At 35.9% G+C, this 22,607-nt stretch overlaps 1 protein-coding gene across 6 annotated transcripts in view; it reads left to right on the top strand.

Annotated features, from left to right (window-relative positions):
- LOC106060624 (limbic system-associated membrane protein-like) overlaps window positions 1-22,607 on the top strand; it is a 128,622-nt gene that overhangs the window by 26,101 nt on the left and 79,914 nt on the right. For all 6 annotated transcript variants that reach the window (XM_056034355.1, XM_056034383.1, XM_056034363.1 and 3 more), the window contains one exon: window positions 803-1,676. In XM_056034355.1, coding sequence (XP_055890330.1) covers window positions 1,604-1,676 — 73 coding nt within the window. In that variant the 5' untranslated portion in view covers window positions 803-1,603. The remainder of the gene's footprint in view (window positions 1-802; window positions 1,677-22,607) is intronic.

The raw sequence follows: 22,607 nt of genomic DNA, 5'->3' as shown, positions 1-22,607 counted from the left end.
TTATTGACTACGACGGATGAGATTTAATATTGCTATATTGTATATATTATTGACTACGACGGATGAGATTTAATATTGCTATATTGTATATATTATTGACTACGACGGATGAGATTTAATATTGCGACGCTATTCATAATTGTTGGTTAGATTGCAATCATCCAAACAAATGCTTCACAAATTTCACATTTTCTCAGAGGCGAAAGGTCAAGGGGTGTGAAGATTCTAGTGTGTTCTAGTACGAATGAAAAACCGTGATAAAGAACAAAATTGTCATTAAAATATAATATACATCATGGGCGTAGTAAGAATTTTTTTTTTTGGGGGGGGGGATTTGTGTGTGCGTGTGTGTACATAATTAATCTTTATAACATTCTGACCCTTCAATCTTTCGGAAGACGTTTATTGTACCCTAGAACAGGTTCTTCCTGGAGTTAGTGGAAAAATTTTAGACTGCCCGCCATTGCCAGCAAAAGAGTCTGGGGGAGCGCTGTGAACCTTACCCCCCCTCCCCCCGCTACTCCCATAATATATATATATATATATTCTGCATTTTTCTCTTTCTCTGTGTGTCTGTCTGTCTCTCTCTCTCTCTCTCTCTCTTATTCAGGTTTCTTTCCTTTTTTTTTTTCGCATTTTCTTCATTTCTCTTTATTCTTTTTCCCTTCTCACTTTCCCGCCCATTTTGAACACGTGTCTGAAATGAAGGATTTAATGTCTTGGGATATTTTCAGATTCATTCTTTAAAAATTTAATAAGATAAAAACAAGGAATATAAGAATGTTTTCTTTGTACATTTCAGAGAGAAGATTCGCGCTATAATCGCCTACATCTGACACGTTGAACTGTGAAGTTGAAACATTCATTATCAAGATAAACATCTCCTAACTTAGAGAACCAAGAAGACGCTAATAGGAACACGAATGTATTCTTGACTTCTCAGATCAAAGTATTGTGTGGTAACAAATTAGTCTGTAATTTAAATACATTTGGTGAAGCTCATATCAAGGTGTACAACTTTTGCTTAAAACATTTGTAATACATTGACACAGAAGGATTTTGAGATACTCGTCAATGAAGCGACATCAAAAACGGTTTTAGTTCACAATAAAAAAAAAAAAAACATTCAGTTTTATTAAGCCAGTGAGCAGATAAATATAGCCATCTAGTGGATTTGACTGCCAGGTCTGGACACATTGACAGGCAGGTAAAAGACAGGTAGAATCAATACTGTTTTGTTGATCGCTGACGTACAATCAATAGGTATTGTAAACATGACCCCAGTACCCAGGTACAGACTGAAGATTTTAATCAAAATGTCAAGCTTATGTTGGTACTGAACAATAAGACAAGCTGGTTGAGTACTACTGAAAGGCCAGTGGGCAGTCTTGGCTAGCAGGTCAGTGGGCAGTCTTGGCTACCGGGGACGGAAAGTTGACATCAATATTGAAACGATAAGGGAGATCACTAATGTAGCGATCACAATCCCTACCCAAATGTTAAGAAACCGAAGATTTCCTGTTTGGATTTAGAAACAAACTGATCAAAGAAGCAAGACAAAAATACGTTGTGAATAGTGAGCTGACATTGACAGGGGGAGATCATGAGAGATAATCGGCGCAGGATGGGAGTGTGGACAGAATTTATCTCCCTTTTCTTCATGTTGTACATCATAGGTATGTGGATTTTGTCTTCTTAGCTATATTAAACGTTTTCTCCTTCTTTCTCTCTCTCTCTCTTTCTCTCTTTCTCTCTCTCTCTCTCTTTCTCTCTCTCCAGGACGGCATCAGATAATTGGAGGCACTAGGTGAAGTGAATTTGCTGGACCCCCAAATGAAATAGAAAAAAACAAACAAAATAAACAGTGAAAGAACTAAAATTTCGCCTTTCATTAAAAACCTAGCGAACTACAACAATGACATTGAGGACAAGTCTCGCTATTTCTTCCCTAAAAAAAAAGAATAAAATACAATAGAAAATAATTATACAGAGTTTTGTGCGAGGCCTCCTCCATTCGGAGGACTTTGGCGGCTGCCTAGTTTGCCTACGCCTAAGACAGAGCCTCCTCTATCTCTCTCTCTCTCTCTCTCTCTAACCTATGCCTAATACCTCTCAGATTTGTTTTAAATAGCATAACAATTGACCTCATAAGTAATCTATCTCAAATACGCTGTAGATGACAAATAAAGCTTATAAAGCTATGCAGCACTTTTATATATATATATATATATATATTATATAAGCGATACTATATATATAGACAGACAGACAGACAGACAGACAGATAGATAGATAGATAGATAGATAGATAGATAGATAGATAGATAGATAGATAGATAGATAGATAGATAGATAGTTGTAAAAGAAACTCGGAACAAGTGTTTAAATTAGAACACTATGTTAAGTACTCTAGTTTGAAGATTGCTGCTCAGCTGTGTGCAGCTATCCCATGGGTCACTTGCTGGTCTTTCTATGAAGAATGACATGTCTCCAAGACGGCCGTGGAGAAATCACATTCGCTTATTCCATATTTCATGTGTCTCTCCCCAATCTCTGTGTTACTCACCTCCTACAAAAGCCTCTTTGTTTTCTTGTCACAATTCAGTAGGCCAAGAAACACGCGAGCATGGGAGGAGCAAGGAGAGGAGCCAAGGCTTGGGAGTTATTTCCCATTGATAAGTTTTATAAAGAAACATAATTTCGTTAGGAATATAAGTTTTTCCAAACCAAAAAATTTTAAACCAGAGTATTGTGTTAGTTATTTATTAATTTTAGATCTTTATCATTTTAAATGTTAAATAGGGAAAAAAAGCACAGTCTGCTGTGTTACAATGTGATCTAAAAATACAGGATACAGTATAAAAATAATAATAATCTTTATTATCGTAAGGACATTGGTCTTACAGTATCGCATTGCACCAAAAAAAAAACATTGTTACTATAGAAAACTTAAATACACATTCATACCGGACTCATTCATAATTTACATGTGAAAAGTTTTTATCAGATTGTTTTAATTAGTAATATGTCTACCATGGGCGTAGCCAGGATTTTTTTTCGGGGGGGGGGGGGGTATAGGGGGGGGGGATTTTTTCCCCCCCCCCCCCGCCCCCCCCCTCGCGAAAAAAAATATTTGTATATATGTATGTGTGTGTGTGTGTTCATAATCTTTATTACATTCTAACCCTTCATTCTTTTGGAACACGTTTATTGTGCCCTAGAATAGGTTCTTCCTGGAGTTAGTGGAAAAATTGTTGACTCCCCTCCATTGCCAGCAAGAGGCTCTGGGGGAGCTCTAGGAGCTCACCCTAGAGCGGGGCGGAGCCCCGCCGCCAAGCACTATTTCTGGCATAGAATGTCAACAAAATGCATATTCTGAGGTATCTGCAGTGCATTTTCCTGCTATTAAAAAGTCTTATTTCAAAAATGTATGTGCTATTTTTACTGACTAAGACCCTCCCGCGCCGTTCGGCGCATTTGCCGTCAAGCTGTTTCCACAAAAATCTGTCACTGGTAATTTCTTAAGCCTCTTCCCACCTCCTCCGAGGACCTCCATGAATGTGTGGCGCCAAGTTGTACTAGGATGTCATCGCAACTCTTATTATGCGTAATTTATTTTGTCGGAGAACATGTCCCGCAAACCTCATGCGACGCTCTGTCACAATTTTACTAAGGGGTCGACTCCCAGTTCGGCATAGGATTTCCTTGATTTAGACCCGATCTTAATAACTAACTCCTAAAATCTGTCTTAGCCATCTTTGTTGAGCCACATTTAGTGTTTTTCAATTTTGGCAGATGACTATTCACTGCACTTTATTAACGGAGCCCCGCAACTGGTAGAAATGTAACCTCTCTTGGATACGCTCTTGGAATTGGGTGACTGTAGTTTGCATTAGATTTTATATCGAAAATGGAAGTTTTATCGTCAAAATAATCTGTTAGAGGTTTTAAACTAAAAATCTCAGGACTTTGTTGTTGTTTTTTAAATTCAAAACCCATTTAGCTACGATCATAGAATTTGGTAACTGTAGTTTGCTTTAGAGTAATATTGAAGATAGAGGTTTTCCACCTCAAAACGCTCTGTAGGGGGATTTTAAACTCAAAACCATCTGGAAGAAAGGAGTTTAAACTCAAAACCACCAATTCGCTTGGCTACGCTCAAATAATTTTAGTGTGTAATTTGCTTTTTTTTATAATGAAGAGGTATTTTTTAGCATCAAACCGTTGTGAAGGGGGATATGAACTCAAAATCCCTTTTGGCAACGCTCATAGCATTCTGAGTGCGTAATTTGCTTTTTTTTTTTTTTTTTACATTAATGATGTTTTTTTTAACTTCAAACCCCGCTGGCGGGGGGTTTAAACTCAAAACCCATATGGCTACGCTCTTAGATTTTAGAGTGTGTAATTTGCTTTTTTTTTTTTATTGAAGATGTATTTTTTAGCTTTAAACTCCACTGGAGGGGAGTTTAAACTTAAAACTGAGTCAAAACCCATTTAGCTACGTTCATAACATTTTGAGTGCATAATTTGCTTTTTTTCCATATTGAAGAGGGGCTCTATCGTAAATTTTGGAGGGTTTTTCTAAATCAAAATCTTCCTTAACTGTGCACTTGGAATTTGGGGATTATCGTTTGCATTTTGTGTGTGTTTTGTTTTATAGAAGAGGGGGATTTAACTGCAAAAACCCCTGGTAGGGGGGTTTCAAACTCAAACCCCCCTGTTAGGGGTTTTAAACTGAAAACCCCCTGGTAGGGGTTTTAAACTCTAAGCCCCCTGGTAGTGGTTTTAAACTCAAAACCCCTTTAGCTGTGCTGGGGCAAGTGATGGTTTAGTATTAAAATCTCACCTAAAATTAACAAAATCAAAGCAAAAAAACATGTCACTAAAGTCCGTCTTCCCCCCCCCCCCCATGGTAGGGGTTTTAAACTCAAAACCCCTTTGGCTGCGCTGGGGCAAGTGATGGTTTAGTATTAAAATCTTACCTAAAATAAAGAAAATCAAAGCAAAAAATCAGTCACTAAAGTCCGTCTCCCCCCCTTAGGGGGGGGATTTCATTTCGGGGGGGGGGGGGGGGGGGGGTTGAACCCCAAACCCCCCCCCCCTGGCTACGCCCATGATTCTCACATCGTATAGTTGGAGTTATTTTGTCTGTTTGGCTTTACTATTGGTGTCTTGTAACTCTTTTGTGGTGGTAAAATCTCAAAATCCTGACCCAAAGGTTGATTTTTTTTCTGCAATCTTTTTAGTTGTTTTGTGGATGCTATCTATATTATAAAGTAGAATTTGAGGTGTATGTATGTATGTATGTATGTATGTATGTGTAACAACATTTAGATGGTATGACTTGTTGTTATGCCGGGGATTTTACTTGAATTCAATAATTAACAAAAATGACGATCTAGAATCACAATTGACGATTCTTTGATAAGACAAAACTCTGGAACTTTATTTAAACACAACGTAAGTACAGTTTATGTACAAATTACAAATCAATGAGCATGAAACATATTACAAAGGCTTTTCAAACAGAGCTCTTAGAAACATGACTGTCTACAAGGACACTATTTTATCGACTGGCGTTACTTTCTTACACCCGCCAATTCTCTGGCGCTAACCCTTTTTAAAAAATGTCTTTGTTTAATTTCAAAACAACCAATAGATTTCAAACTCCATAATCACGTCCCTTGGGTAAATCCTGACGTGCTGACAAGTGTCTAAACTTGAGGGGTAAATCCCGAGGCTCATGTCGAGGGTTTATATTTCTTTTAAAAGTGAAATGTACAAACAATTCTATAATGTAATCTGTGACATATTACCCCCCCCCCTCCATTTAGCATTTGTATGGTAATAGAAATGCTCATATGTATTAAAATTATTTAAATATACACAAAATACCATACATGAAATTATAGAAAAATGGTTGAGGTAACATATGACAAAATAAAGTCAACTTGGAGATAACAACAATAATAAAAAAAATGTAAATGCAGTGAATAAAATTATAGATGACTTTGAACACCTGTTTCACCATTCAAGTGGTTATGAAAATGAGACAATGCTTGTCATGAATAATATCAAAAGTTGTACAAAGCATAATACTTGGATAAATGAAATCTTGAATTGAATAAGTTATGAAGCTTCATGATGAAATTAAAATATGACATTATAACTCATTTGGTTAGTACTAATATGAAAATGTGTACATGGAAAAATATATTGCATATGAAAAATTGACATAGAAAAAATAATTGTGATAGTACATGACAATCTTCTGAGAAAATAGTACTCAATGTGATCAATCTTCTGAATAATAATACTCAATGTGATATAAATCTCAACATGTGTGAAGCAATGAAAAATTTCAATTGTCTGTCATGTATCTGTACTATTATAATAGGATATATGCAATAATATTCGACCTGAAATAAAATACCTGAAATAAAATGCTCATGATTTAAAAATTAAAATGTCTGATGCATGTCATATGCAAAGATGCTGAAACATAATAAACAAAGTATCTTGAATGAGTGACCTTCCTCAGTGGGTTGCTTGGTGCTAAAATAAATGTAACATCTGATATAGAATACCTGTGGAAAAAATGAGTAGACAAATTAATTGATTAAGTACAACTGAATACTGTTCTTCCTTGACGAGTATGAATGATAATGGATCAAGTGGCACTAAATATGCTGTAGTACATATATAAAATGTAAGTGTGAAGTTCGGAATACTTCTGAGTTGCCGTCATGGATGTGTGTACGCTTTTTCTAAACTTGAAGAAAAGGTCTTTCAGTTTATGAAGCTGTTGTCTCCATGTCATATTGATCTCACAGATAATGTCTGATTGAACCGCGTTTGAGTTTGGTGAAAATAAGAACTGTCCGAAACCAAAACTCAATTTTCTGGTTGATGAACTTTGACGCTGTAGAACAATGGTAGCAGAATGCTTTGCATTAGAATGTTCAATAGAGCAATGGCTGAACATGTCTGAGTTCAATCGGTCAATACAGCAATGTTGAAGAAGTTCATTTGTTCCTTTCTGAAGAAAAGTTGCCCTTTGAGTGGACGGAGGATGAAACTTGGTGTTGTCAATGTTGTTGCTTTCTGAGTTTCTTTCAAATTGCAGTACTGGAAATGTCTCAGAAACACTGGTAAAGAAATCTGCATGGTCTGTAAACCCTTTAATGTTCTTCACTGTTTGTAGTGCTATGTCATTCAGAGTGATGACCTTGGGAATGTCAATGTTATTTGATGTTGGTAATGAAACATCTATCTCAGGAATGGGTGTTGATGATGTTTCTTCTTCCTCCTCAGGAATAGTTGCTAAGCTTGTAAAATGTTCAACTTCTGCTTTGATGTCTTCATTATCTGTTTCATGGTAATGTTCAAACATATGAACATGAAATACTTTGGTAACTTTGTTGACATTGATTTCATAAAGCAGGTTGGAAATCTTTCTGGTGATGGTAAATGGACCTTGCCATTTGTAGAATAGCTTGTTACTCCAATCTGGTAACAGTAAATTGACTTGATCTCCTTGAGCAAAGTATCTTGATTTCATGTGTTCATGTAATATTCTTTGACTTTCAATGTTCTTGGTTGTAATGGCTTCTTGAGTTGACTCACATTCTTTCAGATGAGGAATACTTGTATGAGTGGTAGAGTCAAGTTGAAAAGTTTTTCTTTTGTCTGGTATAGCCAAAGTTGATTGAGTATAAGTATCTGCTTCTGGTTCATGAGACTTGTCTTGATGGACTTCAGTTTGACCAGTTAGAGTTCTTGTATCATTGTTAGAGACTCTGGGCATGTCGTCTTGTTCTTCAAAGTTCAACAATGGACATTCGGGAATTGGAGGTGGACTTATGACCGGTAGGGATGGGCTTGATGTAACTGGGGGTGTCCATGTTGAATGTTCTTGATTGTTGCTGGCTACTGGACTAGTAACTGGTTCCGTTGCATTCTGCATAACTTGAGTAACTGAGGTAGCCATGTGATTATTTTGGCTAACTTGTTCAGGTGCCAAATGTTCTTGTTGTCTGGACATGGATCTTGTCATTACTGCCAAACATTTTTGACCTTGCTGTATGGCATTTGTCCATTCAGTAAGTTCTTGAGGAGTGCATTCTTTAACTCCTTCTATGTTTCCAATGATTAGGTCCACTGGTAGATTGGGTGTTACTAACGCTTTTGCTTGACCACTGAAGAATGGTGTAGTAACATAAATGATGGCTTCAGGTAACTTGCTGACAGTTCCGTTGAATGCAGTGGCTTGGACGTGGTTGCCTGTGTAACGGTTTGCGTGTACGAAGCGTTCATGTACTAATGTGGACGTGCTTCCGGTGTCACGAAGAACTTCCACCTTCTTGTCTCCTACGAAGCCTGGATAAAATTTAAGACCATTTGACTTTGCAATGACTGTCATAGTTGAGTGCTCATTGTAATAGCTTCTGTTATATGAGCTTCTATTTGGCATATATTGTGGTCTGGAGTCCTGTGAATGACTTCTGTAGCGAGGTTTGTTGTTATCTGGTTTATTGTTTCCAGGTGCTTTGTTGAGATTGTATTGTTCTCTATTGCTGTATCTTTGAGTTGTTGATGTGGGTCTATCAAAATTTTGATTTTTGGAGACTGCCTGTTTTTTCCAACATTCATGAGTTTGGTGACCCTTTTTATGGCAAAATGAACATTCTGTGGTTCTGCTGCGGCATTGAGATGTGAAATGCCCTAGTTTATGACATTTGTTGCATTTAACTTTGTCATCTGACTTATATCTTGCATTTTTGTCTTGAGCAAAGTAGACAAAATTTTCTTCAACAGATGGTTTGACTGACTTGTTTGGATAGGCTGCTCTATATTGTCTGATGATCTTGGTTAATGTCTGTATATCAGTAGGATTTCTCTCTATAATGTAGGATTGAATATCTTCTGAGTGAGCATGGGTGATGTTGTCGATAATAATATGTTGACGAAGAGCTTGGTAACTTTCTTCTATTTTTGCCATGGATACCCATCTATCAAACCACATTGACATATTAGCTACAAAAATTTGAGGATCATCATTTTGCTGTGGCCTTTCATTATAGAATTTCTTTCTATAGTTGGCTGAAGTTGCTCCGTATTGGCGCAGTAGAGCTTCCTTGATATCAGAGTAAGTGCTGCGTTCATTGATGGACAGTTGTGAGCAAATGTTGACCGCTTTGCCAGTCAAAAGGGTGAGGAGTGAGCTCGACCAATGTGCTTCAGGTAGACCGGATGTTGTAGCTATTTCTTCAAATCTTATGAGATACGAGTCCATATTGTCAATGTTTTCGTTGAAAGCCGATATTTTGTTCATTAATCTGTATTTGTCAAACATACTTGAGTGACCTTGAATTGGAATGCTTTCTTTATTTTCTTTATTTTGCCTTTCGAATTCCATTTTTTCTTTTTCATGTTGTCTTTGCTTTTCGGCGTCTTGCCTTTGTTTTTCGGCGTCTTGCCTTTGTTTTTCGGCGTCTTGCCTTTGTTTTTCGGCGTCTTGCAATTTTTTTTCTTCTAATTGCATGCGTTTTTCAGATTCTTGCTCTTGGTATTCTTTTTCTTCTTGTTTCTCTGCCCACTGCCACTGGTCTGGCTTTGGGATTTGCTTTTCTTTGGCTAATTCTATCAATTCGAAGAATCGTTGTGTTCTAGAACTGGAAGCCATATTTAATTTTTTTTTGTTAGTTTCTTGTATTGGAGCAAAATGTTCGATATCTGGATTTTGGCTTTATCTCAGATATAATAATAATATAGATCTAGTGACAAAGTTCTTGAAGCCTCAATTTGCTAATAATGCTTGACAGTAGACTTGTAGTTACTGGAGTCGTATGATTGAATATATAGATCTATTGAGCCGAGTACTTTTTACTGGTTTAACAGTTGGTTAAATCTGGTCTTCTGTTTACTTTGTGCTGCACAAATGATTATTTACTGGTCTTCTTTATAATGCCAGTTATTTGATTTACTGGTCTTTATTTGATTTACTGGTCTTTTATATTGCCAGTTATTTGCTTTACTGGTCTTTTATATTGCCAGTTATTATGTATATTGGTCTTATTCCTTTTGCCAATTACATATAATAATAGATTTCGTGAGTTAGACGTAACTCTAACGAAAATCTTTATAAAAGAATTATCGATAACCAACTGACCTGTTAAACACAGAAATTCTGTCCTCCGTTAAATAAGAATGAAGTTCCTTTGAAGAGTTTAGAAATTGGTCCCAGATCTTGAATAAATTTCGTTAAAAGTTGTCCATTAACTTTTGTCCCGTCGGAGGTGCCAGATGTAACAACATTTAGATGGTATGACTTGTTGTTATGCCGGGGATTTTACTTGAATTCAATAATTAACAAAAATGACGATTCTTTGATAAGACAAAACTCTGGAACTTTATTTAAACACAACGTAAGTACAGTTTATGTACAAATTACAAATCAATTAGCATGAAACATATTACAAAGGCTTTTCAAACAGAGCTCTTAGAAACATGACTGTCTACAAGGACACTATTTTATCGACTGGCGTTACTTTCTTACACCCGCCAATTCTCTGGCGCTAACCCTTTTTAAAAAATGTCTTTGTTTAATTTCAAAACAACCAATAGATTTCAAACTCCATAATCACGTCCCTTGGGTAAATCCTGACGTGCTGACAAGTGTCTAAATTTGAGGGGTAAATCCCGAGGCTCATGTCGAGGGTTTATATTTCTTTTAAAAGTGAAATGTACAAACAATTCTATAATGTAGTCTGTGACAGTATGTTACTTATAGACATCAAAACCGCTTGACCAATCTTGATAAAACTAGGCAGGAATGTTCCTTGGGTACTAACTTAGACCGTAGTGTATGTATTGTAGCCCTAAAACAAACTTAAGACCCTAAAAAAAAAAATGTCCGACTCTATGACAGCTATAGTATTTTATGGATCTAGGCCATGTCTACAATGTTGACATGAGAAAAGATAGAAAGGATTTAGACCTAGATCTAATTTTAAGAAATACACTTTGCGCAGATAGTTTTTTACTTTGACACATGAAAATAAAAAAGAAGATCTATTGATTTCATTATATAATAAAATTAACCTTCAATTTTGTGTTTCAAAAGCATTTTTTACATTAATTAGTTCCTGATATCTGTGACTACAGATTTCCTGACGAACATTCTTTCATTAGACAATACCGTAATGAATCGCGTACTAAATATTAATTCGTTTAATTGTTTACTTTATAATCCCATCCCTAGATCTAAAACTCTAATTCAACTCTAAGATGATAAAACTTCTCTTCGCACAGATAGTTTTATACTTTAACACATAAACATATTAATTAAAGTCCATTCACTTCATATTTTGATCAAATAAACATTCAAATTTGGTTTTCTAAAGCTACATTCGTTTACGAAAGCTAAGAAGCCGAGTTGAGATAGGCCTAGATCTATATTCATTCATGAATCGCGTACTAAAAATTATTTCGTTTAATTGTTCACTTTATAATCCCATTCATTTAACAAAGCTATCGCTCTTTTCGTTTTTAATAGATAAGAATGTATCGACTTCGGGTAAACCCATTTTCGCAAACCTAATTTTATTTTCGTAGCGAAAGAGAAATAACGTGAAAGGATCATTAGCTAAGTTTAACATACATCTAAATCCAATCCACTAGATTATTCAAAAGCATTTTTTACATAAATTAGTTCCTGATATCTGTGACTACAGATTTCCTGGCGAACATTCTTTCATTAGACATTACCAAATGGTTACACATTAACACATCTCTCTACTGAGTCTATTCCTAGGCCTAGGTCTAAAACTCTTATTGAACTCTATGATGATAAAACTTCTTTTCGCAAAGATAGTTTTATGCTTTAACACATAAACATACTAATTATTGTCCATTCATTTCATATTTTAATCAAATTAACATTCAAATTTGTTTTTCTAAAGCATATTTAATACATTCGTTCGCTGTTCCCTAAAGCTGCGTAGCCGTGTTGAGATAGGCCTATATTCATTCATGAAAAAAAGTTCACGCATGCGCAGCACAGAATGAACTCTATAAAAGCCAATTTTTAACTCTAGATTAGTGTAGATTTAGATCTATGTCTACGTCAAGATCTACTTTATACTTTATACACATGAACATACAAAATTTAGTCTATTCATCTCAAATTTTAATCAAATATATGTAGGCCTACAAGCAAATGTTTTAATTTGAAAAAAAAATGAATTTAAGCCTATTAGCTATTTTGATTTGATAGCTTCATTCACACAATTTTTACATTGACACATTCGCTTTACTTATTACATTATTATTTCGTTTAATAGTTTACAAAACACTCTCAGTGACTATATCGAAAGTAATGCGCAAATAAAAACCCGCGGGTCGCGGGTAACATATGTCTAGTAGATAATAAGTGTTCAGAAAGAATTCATCTTTCTATTGTTTCTATTATTATTATTATTATATTGTGCGGAGGGGGGGGGGGGGGGCAGGGGTTTCCGTGAGGCTTCCATCCTTTCTCTAGGCGCTCATAAAACACAAATCAGCTCGTGGAATTGTGCATCAGGAGTGAAACGCAGGCCCCTCCTTTAGTTAGCCAAGCGAAATATGCCACACATCCCACGAGTGGACTACAAGTTTGTATGTTCCCTAATAGAATGAGAAAGGACTTACCAGGTGGATATTAGACCGAAGACACCTTTGAATGACAAATTTCATAGATTTTATTATATTCTCTTAGAAAAAAAAGTCGTCATGATTGAAAATAGCCTTTAAAGCCAATACAAGATCTTTTACAGACGTTACAGTGTAATACAGTCTAACACATCTTCGGTAATAGTGAAATAACATTTGCCCAAATATCCTTCTTCTGGTGAGCCTCAATCCTTTTTAAAAAACAATACAATTAAGAACACAAGACACATATAAACCTGAACGTATGGTTATGCCAGGACCTTTAGTGACATCCAGTCAAACATTGCACGTGAATGATGTATGCTCTAGTTCTGTAGGGTAGGAAGTGATAAGAGTGAAATGTACAGAATGTCAATGAGAGGTTTTAAAACGGGGCGCCTTCTAGCCATTAAAAAGTGGTCATTGAATTAAGGTGAACTAAGGAGCTCAATTTTCTACGCTAATTAAGACGAGAAACACAAGCAAAATATATTTTTAAAATTGCTTTTTTCAAAACATTGCCTATTTAAGGGGAATAGTGCCACATTTACAGCCATATCTCTCAAAACTGTGAGATTTATTTTACTTTTTAATATGAAACAAAATTAATTAATTAAATAAACTAATTGGTTAATATTATGATTGATTCGTGTTTTGTTAGAACAATAATTGTGCAAAGTTTTGAATTGATCCGAGAAAGGGAAGTGGGGAAAAAAATGTGTACGACATAGACAGACAATCAGACAGACAGAGTGAGTTGATATAAGCTTTGTACAAAAGAATATGTAATACCTTGCCCATACCCATACACATCTAAGAATAAGAGAAACTGAAAAGAACATTGCGAGCTAGTCAAGAGAAACATTTAATCTTGACTATTTCGTTGAAAGGAAAAAGCTTGTTTGAACCATTGATACAGATTTTCTTAATTAATCCTGAAGTCCGTTTATGTGTGTTAAGAAGCTGCTCCTGAGAATTACGAGTTTGTATTCCTGTTACATTCCTGATGAAAGTTAAAAACATGACCTCTAGTACTCTAATGACCTCTAATACTCTAATGACCTTTAATACTCTCATATTTTATCAAAGACCAAAAAGTGGATTTCATTTTCGTTTCTTTGCCAAACATATAAATTGAAATGTACCAAGCAAGACCACTCTGGTCATTCATTTTTTATCAAGATGGACACAAAATGTCAGGATTTAAAAGCCAGTTTTATGACTTAAAAAGCAGTGGCCACACTTTTAGAGCATTTTAATCTTTTTTTTTTTTTTTGTATTTATTTGTTAGTTTCGCAGCGCTGGTCATTTCTTGATTTCTTTAACGCTATTACACTAAGTGCTTCTCTGAGAGTGTAATCTTATCAAGACAGTCCAGTCGTAATGATCGAGCTCACTTGCATTTAACATACAGCAGTGACCAGCGGAGTACATATACCGACGCGAAGTCCGAGACATTGACTTAGAACATGAATAGATGTGACATTTTTTTCGCGGGGGAATCGATGGGTCAAAAGATGATGACATAAAAAAAATTCGCTACTGGTGACGAAGGTTTTCAAAAAAAAAAAGAATACTAAAAATACTTGAATTTCATAATTTATTGCGACATCCAGGATAGTCTGGGTAAGGAAGTTTGGCACTGATAGTCATTACATACCGAATATTATCGATCATGAACAGGGCCGGCCTTAACAATGGCGAAACGGATTGCGCGGGGCCCAGTCTGGGTAGGAATATGGATTATAAGTGAAAATTAACATTTTATATAAGAAAATAAATTCGACTTTGCATTTTATTCATTCTTTACTATGTACAAAATCACGATCAAATTAACTTTAAGAGCCAAGCGTGTAGCCAAGTCAAACAGTTTATCATCAAATTCTGTTTCCTACATAGATCATAGCAAGAATTGCAAAATTATTCGTGAATTGTTGACCTCAAGTAATTGAATGACATCCGAATATGAAATCCCCCCCCCCCCTATTTTTCTGGAGATTTGTATGCGTTTTCTTAATAATTTAATAATTTCAGGAGATTTCCATTAATTCCTGGAAAATCAGGTGGCCGCAGGAACCCTGTTATAAGTTATAATGGGTTATTTTAATAATTTACACCTAGTGTTAGCGCTGGGCCTATGAAAGTGAGGAGCCCACTGGGGCCGCATAGGTTGCAGTGGCCTAAGACCGGCCCTGCCCATGAATACTTTCTATTCCTTAATGTTGATATAGTCGCTAATGTGAATAAAACTGAACTAAAAAAAGTTGTCTTGGCTGATTAAAAAAACATCGTTTTTCATGCGCTTCAAAAGAATTCAGTGACACATCATTAAATTAATTGAATTCCTTTCTATTTTAACTTAAGCAACAAAATGATGCGTGAATCATTGATATTCAATTCTTTTTTTTTTTAATTCTATTAAAAATATTTAGCTTAAGGCGTTCAGGAGTGGGTAATGGTCCATCTCTAAAAGAAATAATTTAGGCGTAATTAGTGTGCACTTAATTTTTGTACTTGAACAATTAATTCTTTAAATAAATACAAGCCAATCACACCAGTCTCTAGATTTTAATTGAGTGACTGTTATAATTGAAGCTATTTCATGTTTGGGTGTTGTTGTTTCTGTGCGCTCAAAATGGTCACACTAATGAGGAAAACGTCAGGTTAAAAGTTAAACTCAATTCAATTTACATTCTTAATGTAGTAGATCTATTATTTGAGTCTATTCAGTTTATTTTGGAGCAGTATTAGACACTAACTTATCCCGTTATGTGTTGATGTGTTTCTTCTTGATAGTTATTTCCCAACAAAGAACGACTATGGTTCACTTATCTAGTATGTTCACTAGTGACCGTAAGGTCTCAAATTGTTGACGCTCTGAAAATATTTTTTTTGTATTAATTTGTTTAACACAATTTCTTACTGGCTGTTTTGGTTAAACTGCTTATTGGAGGTTTAATTTTATTGTTAGAATTTAAACTATAAATTAAGCCCTAGATAGAATGATAAACTGAAGTATGTAATGTAGAGACGCATTTTTTGGGGGGCCTACTAGTAAACGCACAATTATGACATTAATTCAAAGCGAGACTGTAGAATAGATCTAGATAAACTGACAGTTGAGGTTAGGCTTTCATAGAAGTAACATCATTTATTATAATGACTGAGACTAGACTATGGATTCAATGTTCATCTCTATACGAACCTGTTGATTTACTTTGTTGTTAGTGTCTTGATCTGTGTGTGTATTGCTACGAACTCAAAAAATAATACCACGGACAGAAAGACGCAACCAATCTTCTGATCAGTACAAATTCCACAGACCCAGATTAGACACCTCTACAGTACATACAAATGTAAATTATAGATTGCATAATTCTCCACCCTCAAAACGCTGCATTGGTTTGCTATGAAGCACGAATGATCTCTCCACTTGTAAGGTTCAGGTTGGGTTGGAGCCCGACCTATCAAATGGGATGTGGGGATGAGTTACATACATTTTTTGGCTCCCTACCAAAGGGGCTCGATTCGAATCCTTACTTGCTGAGCGCCTAACGGAAGCCATCTCTCAGATAGCATTTACCCCCCTCCCCTTCCACAAAAGAGATTGGACCATAGAGTAGTGAGCATTCTAATAGCATGAAAGAAAGGCTTTACAAAATGTGATTGTACCAAAGGTCATCGGTGTAATAGCTAGCAGATACAGGGAAGAGCTTAGGTGATAAACTTTCTTCTGGAAGAGTTGGCAATTACTTTTAGTTCTAGTCTCATTCATTTTGTTACTACACCTTTGGAAAATGTAATCCCATCAAACATTGAATTCACTTGAAAATATAATGAAAACCCTTTGGAGAGCACTGAATCATTTCGTGGGTTTCCGTATTGACAAAACACTCTTATCTTGAGTGCTGACACCTGGAACAAGCAGACCCAAGGGAGACAGATGGTGAGACAAAGTCGTAATCTGTTCCGTATGAATACATTTTAACTAGTCGCACATCTCCCTTCCCCTAACTTCTTTGAATCCTCTTAGCCTCGGGAGCGAGACAGTTGCTGTCGTCTGAAAGCACAACCCACGGCAGTTTCTTAAAAGGTCCATTCATTCCCTCTCACAGCCTAGCAGAAAGGAACATGTTAGGTTCAATTCACTTCATTAGGACCTAAAACATGAACAGAAATACCCGTATGTTTAATTTTTTTTTGATTGGCTGAATACACTTCCGCTCTTCCACTTAGTCCGAGCATTTCCGCCATGATGGCGTCGATTCAGAGAAATGTCTGCCCTTAATGCTGCTCACTCTTAGAAAGTCTTAAAGATTTTTATATTGATTCTGCTATTAAAGGTTTAACGTAAATTGTTTTGCCTTATTATTACAAGGATTTATATTCAATATGTTTCCATTTATCTTTGGAGAATATTGTAATTTGAATCTACACCGGCTTCTATGTTGATGTTATAACTAACCTAGCGTTAAATATGAAGCAAATACTATTTGACACAATGGCAATATTGGATATATAAGTGAATAGAATAAATTGTATTTTTAGTTGACTAACTGAATGAACTTATATTGAGATAGATGTTTTGTTCTTCTTCTTTGATTTGTTGTATATATGTCATATGTCTACAATTTGAAAACTCTTCTAGTCCGTTCTTCCTTTCTCTCGCCACGATCAGTTCTCTTTCCTTTTCAGTTCTCCTCTATTGTTTCCTTCTCCCTTTTTCTTACATCTCTTTCTCTTGACTCTCAATTCTCTAATTATAAACTCATTTCACCTTTTTCTTTTATTCTTTTACTCTCATTTCACTGTTCTCTTTCCCTATCTCTCTCTCCCTCTCTCTCTCTCTTCCCCTCTCTCTCTCTCTCTTTCTCTCTCTCCCTCTCTCTCTCTCTCTCTCTCCCTAAATCTCTCTTTCTCTCTCTCTTTCTCTCTCTCTCCCTATCTCTCTCTTTCTCTCTCCCTCTCTCTCTCCCCCCTCTCCCTCCCTCTCTCTCCCTCTCTCTCTCTCTCCATCTCTCTCTCTTCCCCTCTCTCTCTCTCTTTCTCTCTCTCCCTCTCTCTCTCTTTCTCTCTCTCCCTAAATCTCTCTTTCTCTCTCTCTTTCTCTCTCTCTCCCTATCTCTCTCTTTCTCTCTCCCTCTCTCTCTCCCTCTCTCTCCCCCCCTCTCTCTCCCTCTCTCTCTCTCTCCATCTCTCTCTCTTCCCCTCTCTCTTTCTCTCTCTCCCTCTCTCTCTCTTTCTCTCTCTCCCTAAATCTCTCTTTCTCTCTCTCTTTCTCTCTCTCTCCCTATTTCTCTCTTTCTCTCTCCCTCTCTCTCTCCCCCCCTCTCTCTCCCTCTCTCTCCATCTCTCTCTCTCTCCATCTCTCTCTCTTTCCTCACGAATCACCCTCTATATTCTACTCCCTTCCTCCCTTCTACTGTTATTTTCGTCCATCTTTTTCTCACCCCCTGCTCTAGTTGTAACCAAGTCTTCTCTTCTCACTTAGCTATCCTATGACAACAATACGTTTTATTTCAGCTTCAAATAATACCAAACCAAAAGAAACTCTTCTACCAATTTACAAACTAATAAAATATAATTGATACTAAAGCACGTTCTCTCTATAAACTGTAATATTTTCAGACTTACACTTTAGAATATAGGTCTCCACATCTATATAAACCTTCCAAGTATTTTTTGTTAACATTTAAAAAGAATTAAACGACGGTATATAATGTATAAGTTTTTGATAATGAGGTAGTCACGTGTCTATTTAAAAAATAACCAAACGTCTTTTTTTCGTATCTTCCAACTAATGCCAGCAATAAACACATCAGTGGAATGATATGGACATAATAACAGTTTGTATTTGAAATCCAAGCCTATATTAGAATTTAAACCCAAGACCTGAAATGGAACACAAAACAAATAATGGTATTTGAGTATTGTTTAGTCTACAGACTCTGCCAGTATAACAATCTGCCTGGAACTCTGTAAGCCTAGCTTCCTCCATCTGGAAACAATCGTCCATTACTCTTGAGCCCTTGATGCCAGCCCGGGTGACATTTATTGGACATGTTCACGAATTGACGGCTTTGGTCTAATGAGCAAGTCCTGCAGAGGATTCAGACCCGGTGCATTTCTCGCTGTGACCTCTGTGGTGTTTCTCATCATTGTTTTATCAAACAATTCAACAAAGCAATTTAAACATGTTTATCAATCTAATTTAAGGTCATAGTATATAATCTACTACGTAATTAAAAACAAAATACTTAGTACAAAAATGAATGAACTGGCTTTGCGGAATTCGAGACAAGAAAAATGTCAGTAAACAAATCCATTCAGTTTACTCCTTTACATTGTAGTAATGTCGACTGCTAATGTTTTTTAGTTTTTTTGGAGATATGGCGAAAACTTTAAATGGCAAGTTTTGTTTTTTTTTGTTTTGTTTTTGTACATCCGTTGTTCAGGATATTGAAAGTGTTAAATAACGAAATATTTCAAAAGTCATACAATAATTTGTTAAGCACTTTTTTAGCACTCCAAAATCAAAGTTCTAAGTTGTGTCGTCATGTTGGGCAAAGCAATTTTTATGAATTAGTTGCAAGTAATCTTTCAATATTGCGTCATATACATTGCTTATTTTGTCTATGTATTACAAAATCTTTCCTAGTATTCATTTCTCTTTCCCTAATGTTTTTCGTTTGGTTACCTTATATCACCTCCACATTTCTCCATAGCGCTTGCTCGTCTTTTACTGTTACTTTCCGTTAACTATTTTATTTATTTTTACTACGTTACTTTATTTTTACTGTTACTTTACTTTTACAATTTTACTCTACTTTTACTGTGTTACTTTACTTTTACTGTGTTATTTTATTTTTACTGTGTTACTTTACTTTTACTGTGTTACTTTATTTTTACTGTGTTACTTTATTTTTACTATGCTTTTTTACTTTTATTATGTTACTTAAAGAATGTAAACTGGATATTAAATATCAAAAACTAAACAATGATCAGATAGTTGTGTTTCAAAGTTTCGCCAAAATATTCAAATAACAACATGAACGAAATCATATCTAAAATTCAAACATGCAAGAGTTTTGTTTTCCACTTGTGGTGCGCACACCTTATATACTCCACAGCCTTTTCAAATCTAAACGAAAAGCAAAACAATAGATTATAAGCTTTTAAAATGCTTTAGTTTTTCATAGAGTTTAGCATAATATGATCTTCTTCGTCTTTTGTTACCTCCATGCGTTTATGATATAGCAAAATATAAGATATGCTGTTTGTTTCTTGGTCAAAAGTCTTTGATGGTACCTGTCATGTGGTCGATTTAAATAAAAAACCTAAAATGAGAAAAATATCATTTTGAAAAGACAACTCTTTTGTATGATTATGATGATAATGATACGTCTATAGATTTAGTCTTAGAAGAAGGTGCGCACAAATTCCTTTACGTCTGTTAATTTATTAAACTCTTTAATGCAGTGATTCCCAAACCTTTTCCTTAACGGAACCCTTCGCACATTATAGAGTATTTAGAAAAACACTTTGCTTATTTCTTTTAAAGAGATTAATTCACGTCGCGGCTTACAATTTATTAATTATTCCAGTAGTTCCTGTAATATCTATCCAGGCTTCACGGAACAGTAGGGTTCCACGGAACACAGTTTGGGAAACACTGCTTTAATGACTAGGGCCTACATGCGGAAATACCCGAAGACGTAGTCAGTTCAACATAAAGATTTTCTACTCTTCTAGCTCATTTTTTTTTACATACTTGGGAAAATTATAACTGTCAAACTAGTTTTTCCCACTCTGTCCTAATAGCTAGTAACTCTTTGTCCCAAATATATACATGAACTGTCAAATTTCTAGGAAAATTATTAGAACCGTTTTTGAGAACCTTGTCCTCCCACCCATAAATTTTTAAGCTGAATAGAGGGATAGTTAAAACATATTGAATGACAAATAAATTAAACAATAAATTCAATCAATGAATTCATTTATTTTCTGTCCAAAATTAAGATCAATAAGTTCCGAGTCCTTACATCAACTTCCTGTTTCTTACATCTCGTACAGGGGAGAGAACTCCCAAGTACTGTACGTGGCTATTGTATGCTGGGTAATCACCGTGTAATTTGACCTTTGGTCAAGACGGAGCTCCAGTGCTGATCAATTTTACATGAAACCGATTGGTGCTTTCATGTCGGGCCCCGGCTAGATTACTTGCCTGGGATAAGACGAATAATTATTCATTGCTTGTATGTCAGTCTGGGAGCAAACAGACATTAGCAGCTGTGGAGTAACATGTAGACAACACGACTCTCCCAGTGTCGGAGTGTGTGTCTGTGTGTGTAAGTAGACAAGACTCCCAGTGTCGGAGTGTGTGTCTGTGTGTGTAAGTAGACAAGACTCCCAGTGTCGGAGTGTGTGTCTGTGTGTGTAAGTAGACAAGACTCCCAGTGTCGGAGTGTGTGTCTGTGTGTGTAAGTAGACAAGACTCCCAGTGTCGGAGTGTGTGTCTGTGTGTGTAAGTAGACAAGACTCCCAGTGTCGGAGTGTGTGTCTGTGTGTGTAAGTAGACAAGACTCCCAGTGTCGGAGTGTGTGTCTGTGTGTGTAAGTAGACAAGACTCCCAGTGTCGGAGTGTGTGTGTGTAAGTAGACTATTCCAGATATGACAGCCTGGTCGTGCGGTTTGCGCGCTGGACTGTCGTTTGGATTTATCGATGGTCCCGGGTTTAAACCCTGCCCGCTCCCATCCCCCGTTGTCCTGCGGGAGGTTTGACTAGGAAGTAAACTATCTTCAACTCTGAAGGAACATCCGAAACATGTAAAACATTTAACATTTTAGAGTAAGTGTGTGTATAGGTGTGTTTGGGAAGAAGAAAGATTAACAAACATAAAATCTTAAGTTGTACATACAGAAACAAATTAACATAATTTCTAGTGATGAAACCGATACGTCGCTGGAATCTGTATCCTAACTCTAATCTCTCTTTGTGCCCAGAGTAGACTCTATGTTTTTTGTCTAAACAGAGTTAATCAATGGAGACATGACAGGTATAATTGGCAGATACTTGATTTTTTACAAACCTGCTAAAAGCTTCAGCGGATGGAGAAAATGGGAGAGGGGGAAAAAAGGAAATTGATTTTTTTTTTTTACGTTCATTATCATTTTGTCTTGGGAAATTCTTGAACTCTTTGGAGACGGAACTTTTTTTGTGTGTGTTCAATGTGTGACTTATTTAACTGGACTTGTGGCATGACAGGCAATTAACTGACAGCTGGAAGAAGAAATAACAGATTGAAATAACAATTGGAGGTCAGATGTTGCAGATATGGAGAAGAAATAACAATAGTGTGACATTGCGAGACAGGATGATGGTGTTATGATAGAGTAACAAGGGCTTTTGAAAAGATGGATTTACTAGGTCTTTTTAAAATATAGATAAACAAGGGCTTTCTAAAAGATAGATCAACAATGGCTTTTGAAAGATAGATCAACAATGGCTTTTGAAAGATAGATCAACAAGGGCTTTTGAAAGATAGATCAACAAGGGCTTTTGAAAAGATAGATCAACAAGGGCTTTTGAAAGATAGATCAACAATGGCTTTTGAAAGATATATCAACAAGGGCTTTTGAAAAGATAGATCAACAATGGCTTTTGAAAGATAGATCAACAAGGGCTTTTGAAAAGATAGATCAACAAGGACTCTTTAAAAGATAGATCTACAAGGACTCTTTAAAAGATAGATCTACAAGGACTCTTTAAAAGATAGATCTACAAGGACTCTTTAAAAGATAGATCTACAAGGACTCTTTAAAAGATAGATCTACAAGGACTCTTTAAAAGATAGATCTACAAGGACTCTTTAAAAGATAGATCTACAAGGACTTTTTACAAGATAGATCTACAA

The sequence above is a fragment of the Biomphalaria glabrata genome, chromosome 1, assembly GCF_947242115.1.
Source record: "Biomphalaria glabrata chromosome 1, xgBioGlab47.1, whole genome shotgun sequence".
NCBI lineage: Eukaryota > Metazoa > Mollusca > Gastropoda > Planorbidae > Biomphalaria > Biomphalaria glabrata.
The sequence above is the reverse complement of the archived record's forward strand: the minus strand, read 5'-3'. Positions and strand labels throughout refer to the sequence as shown.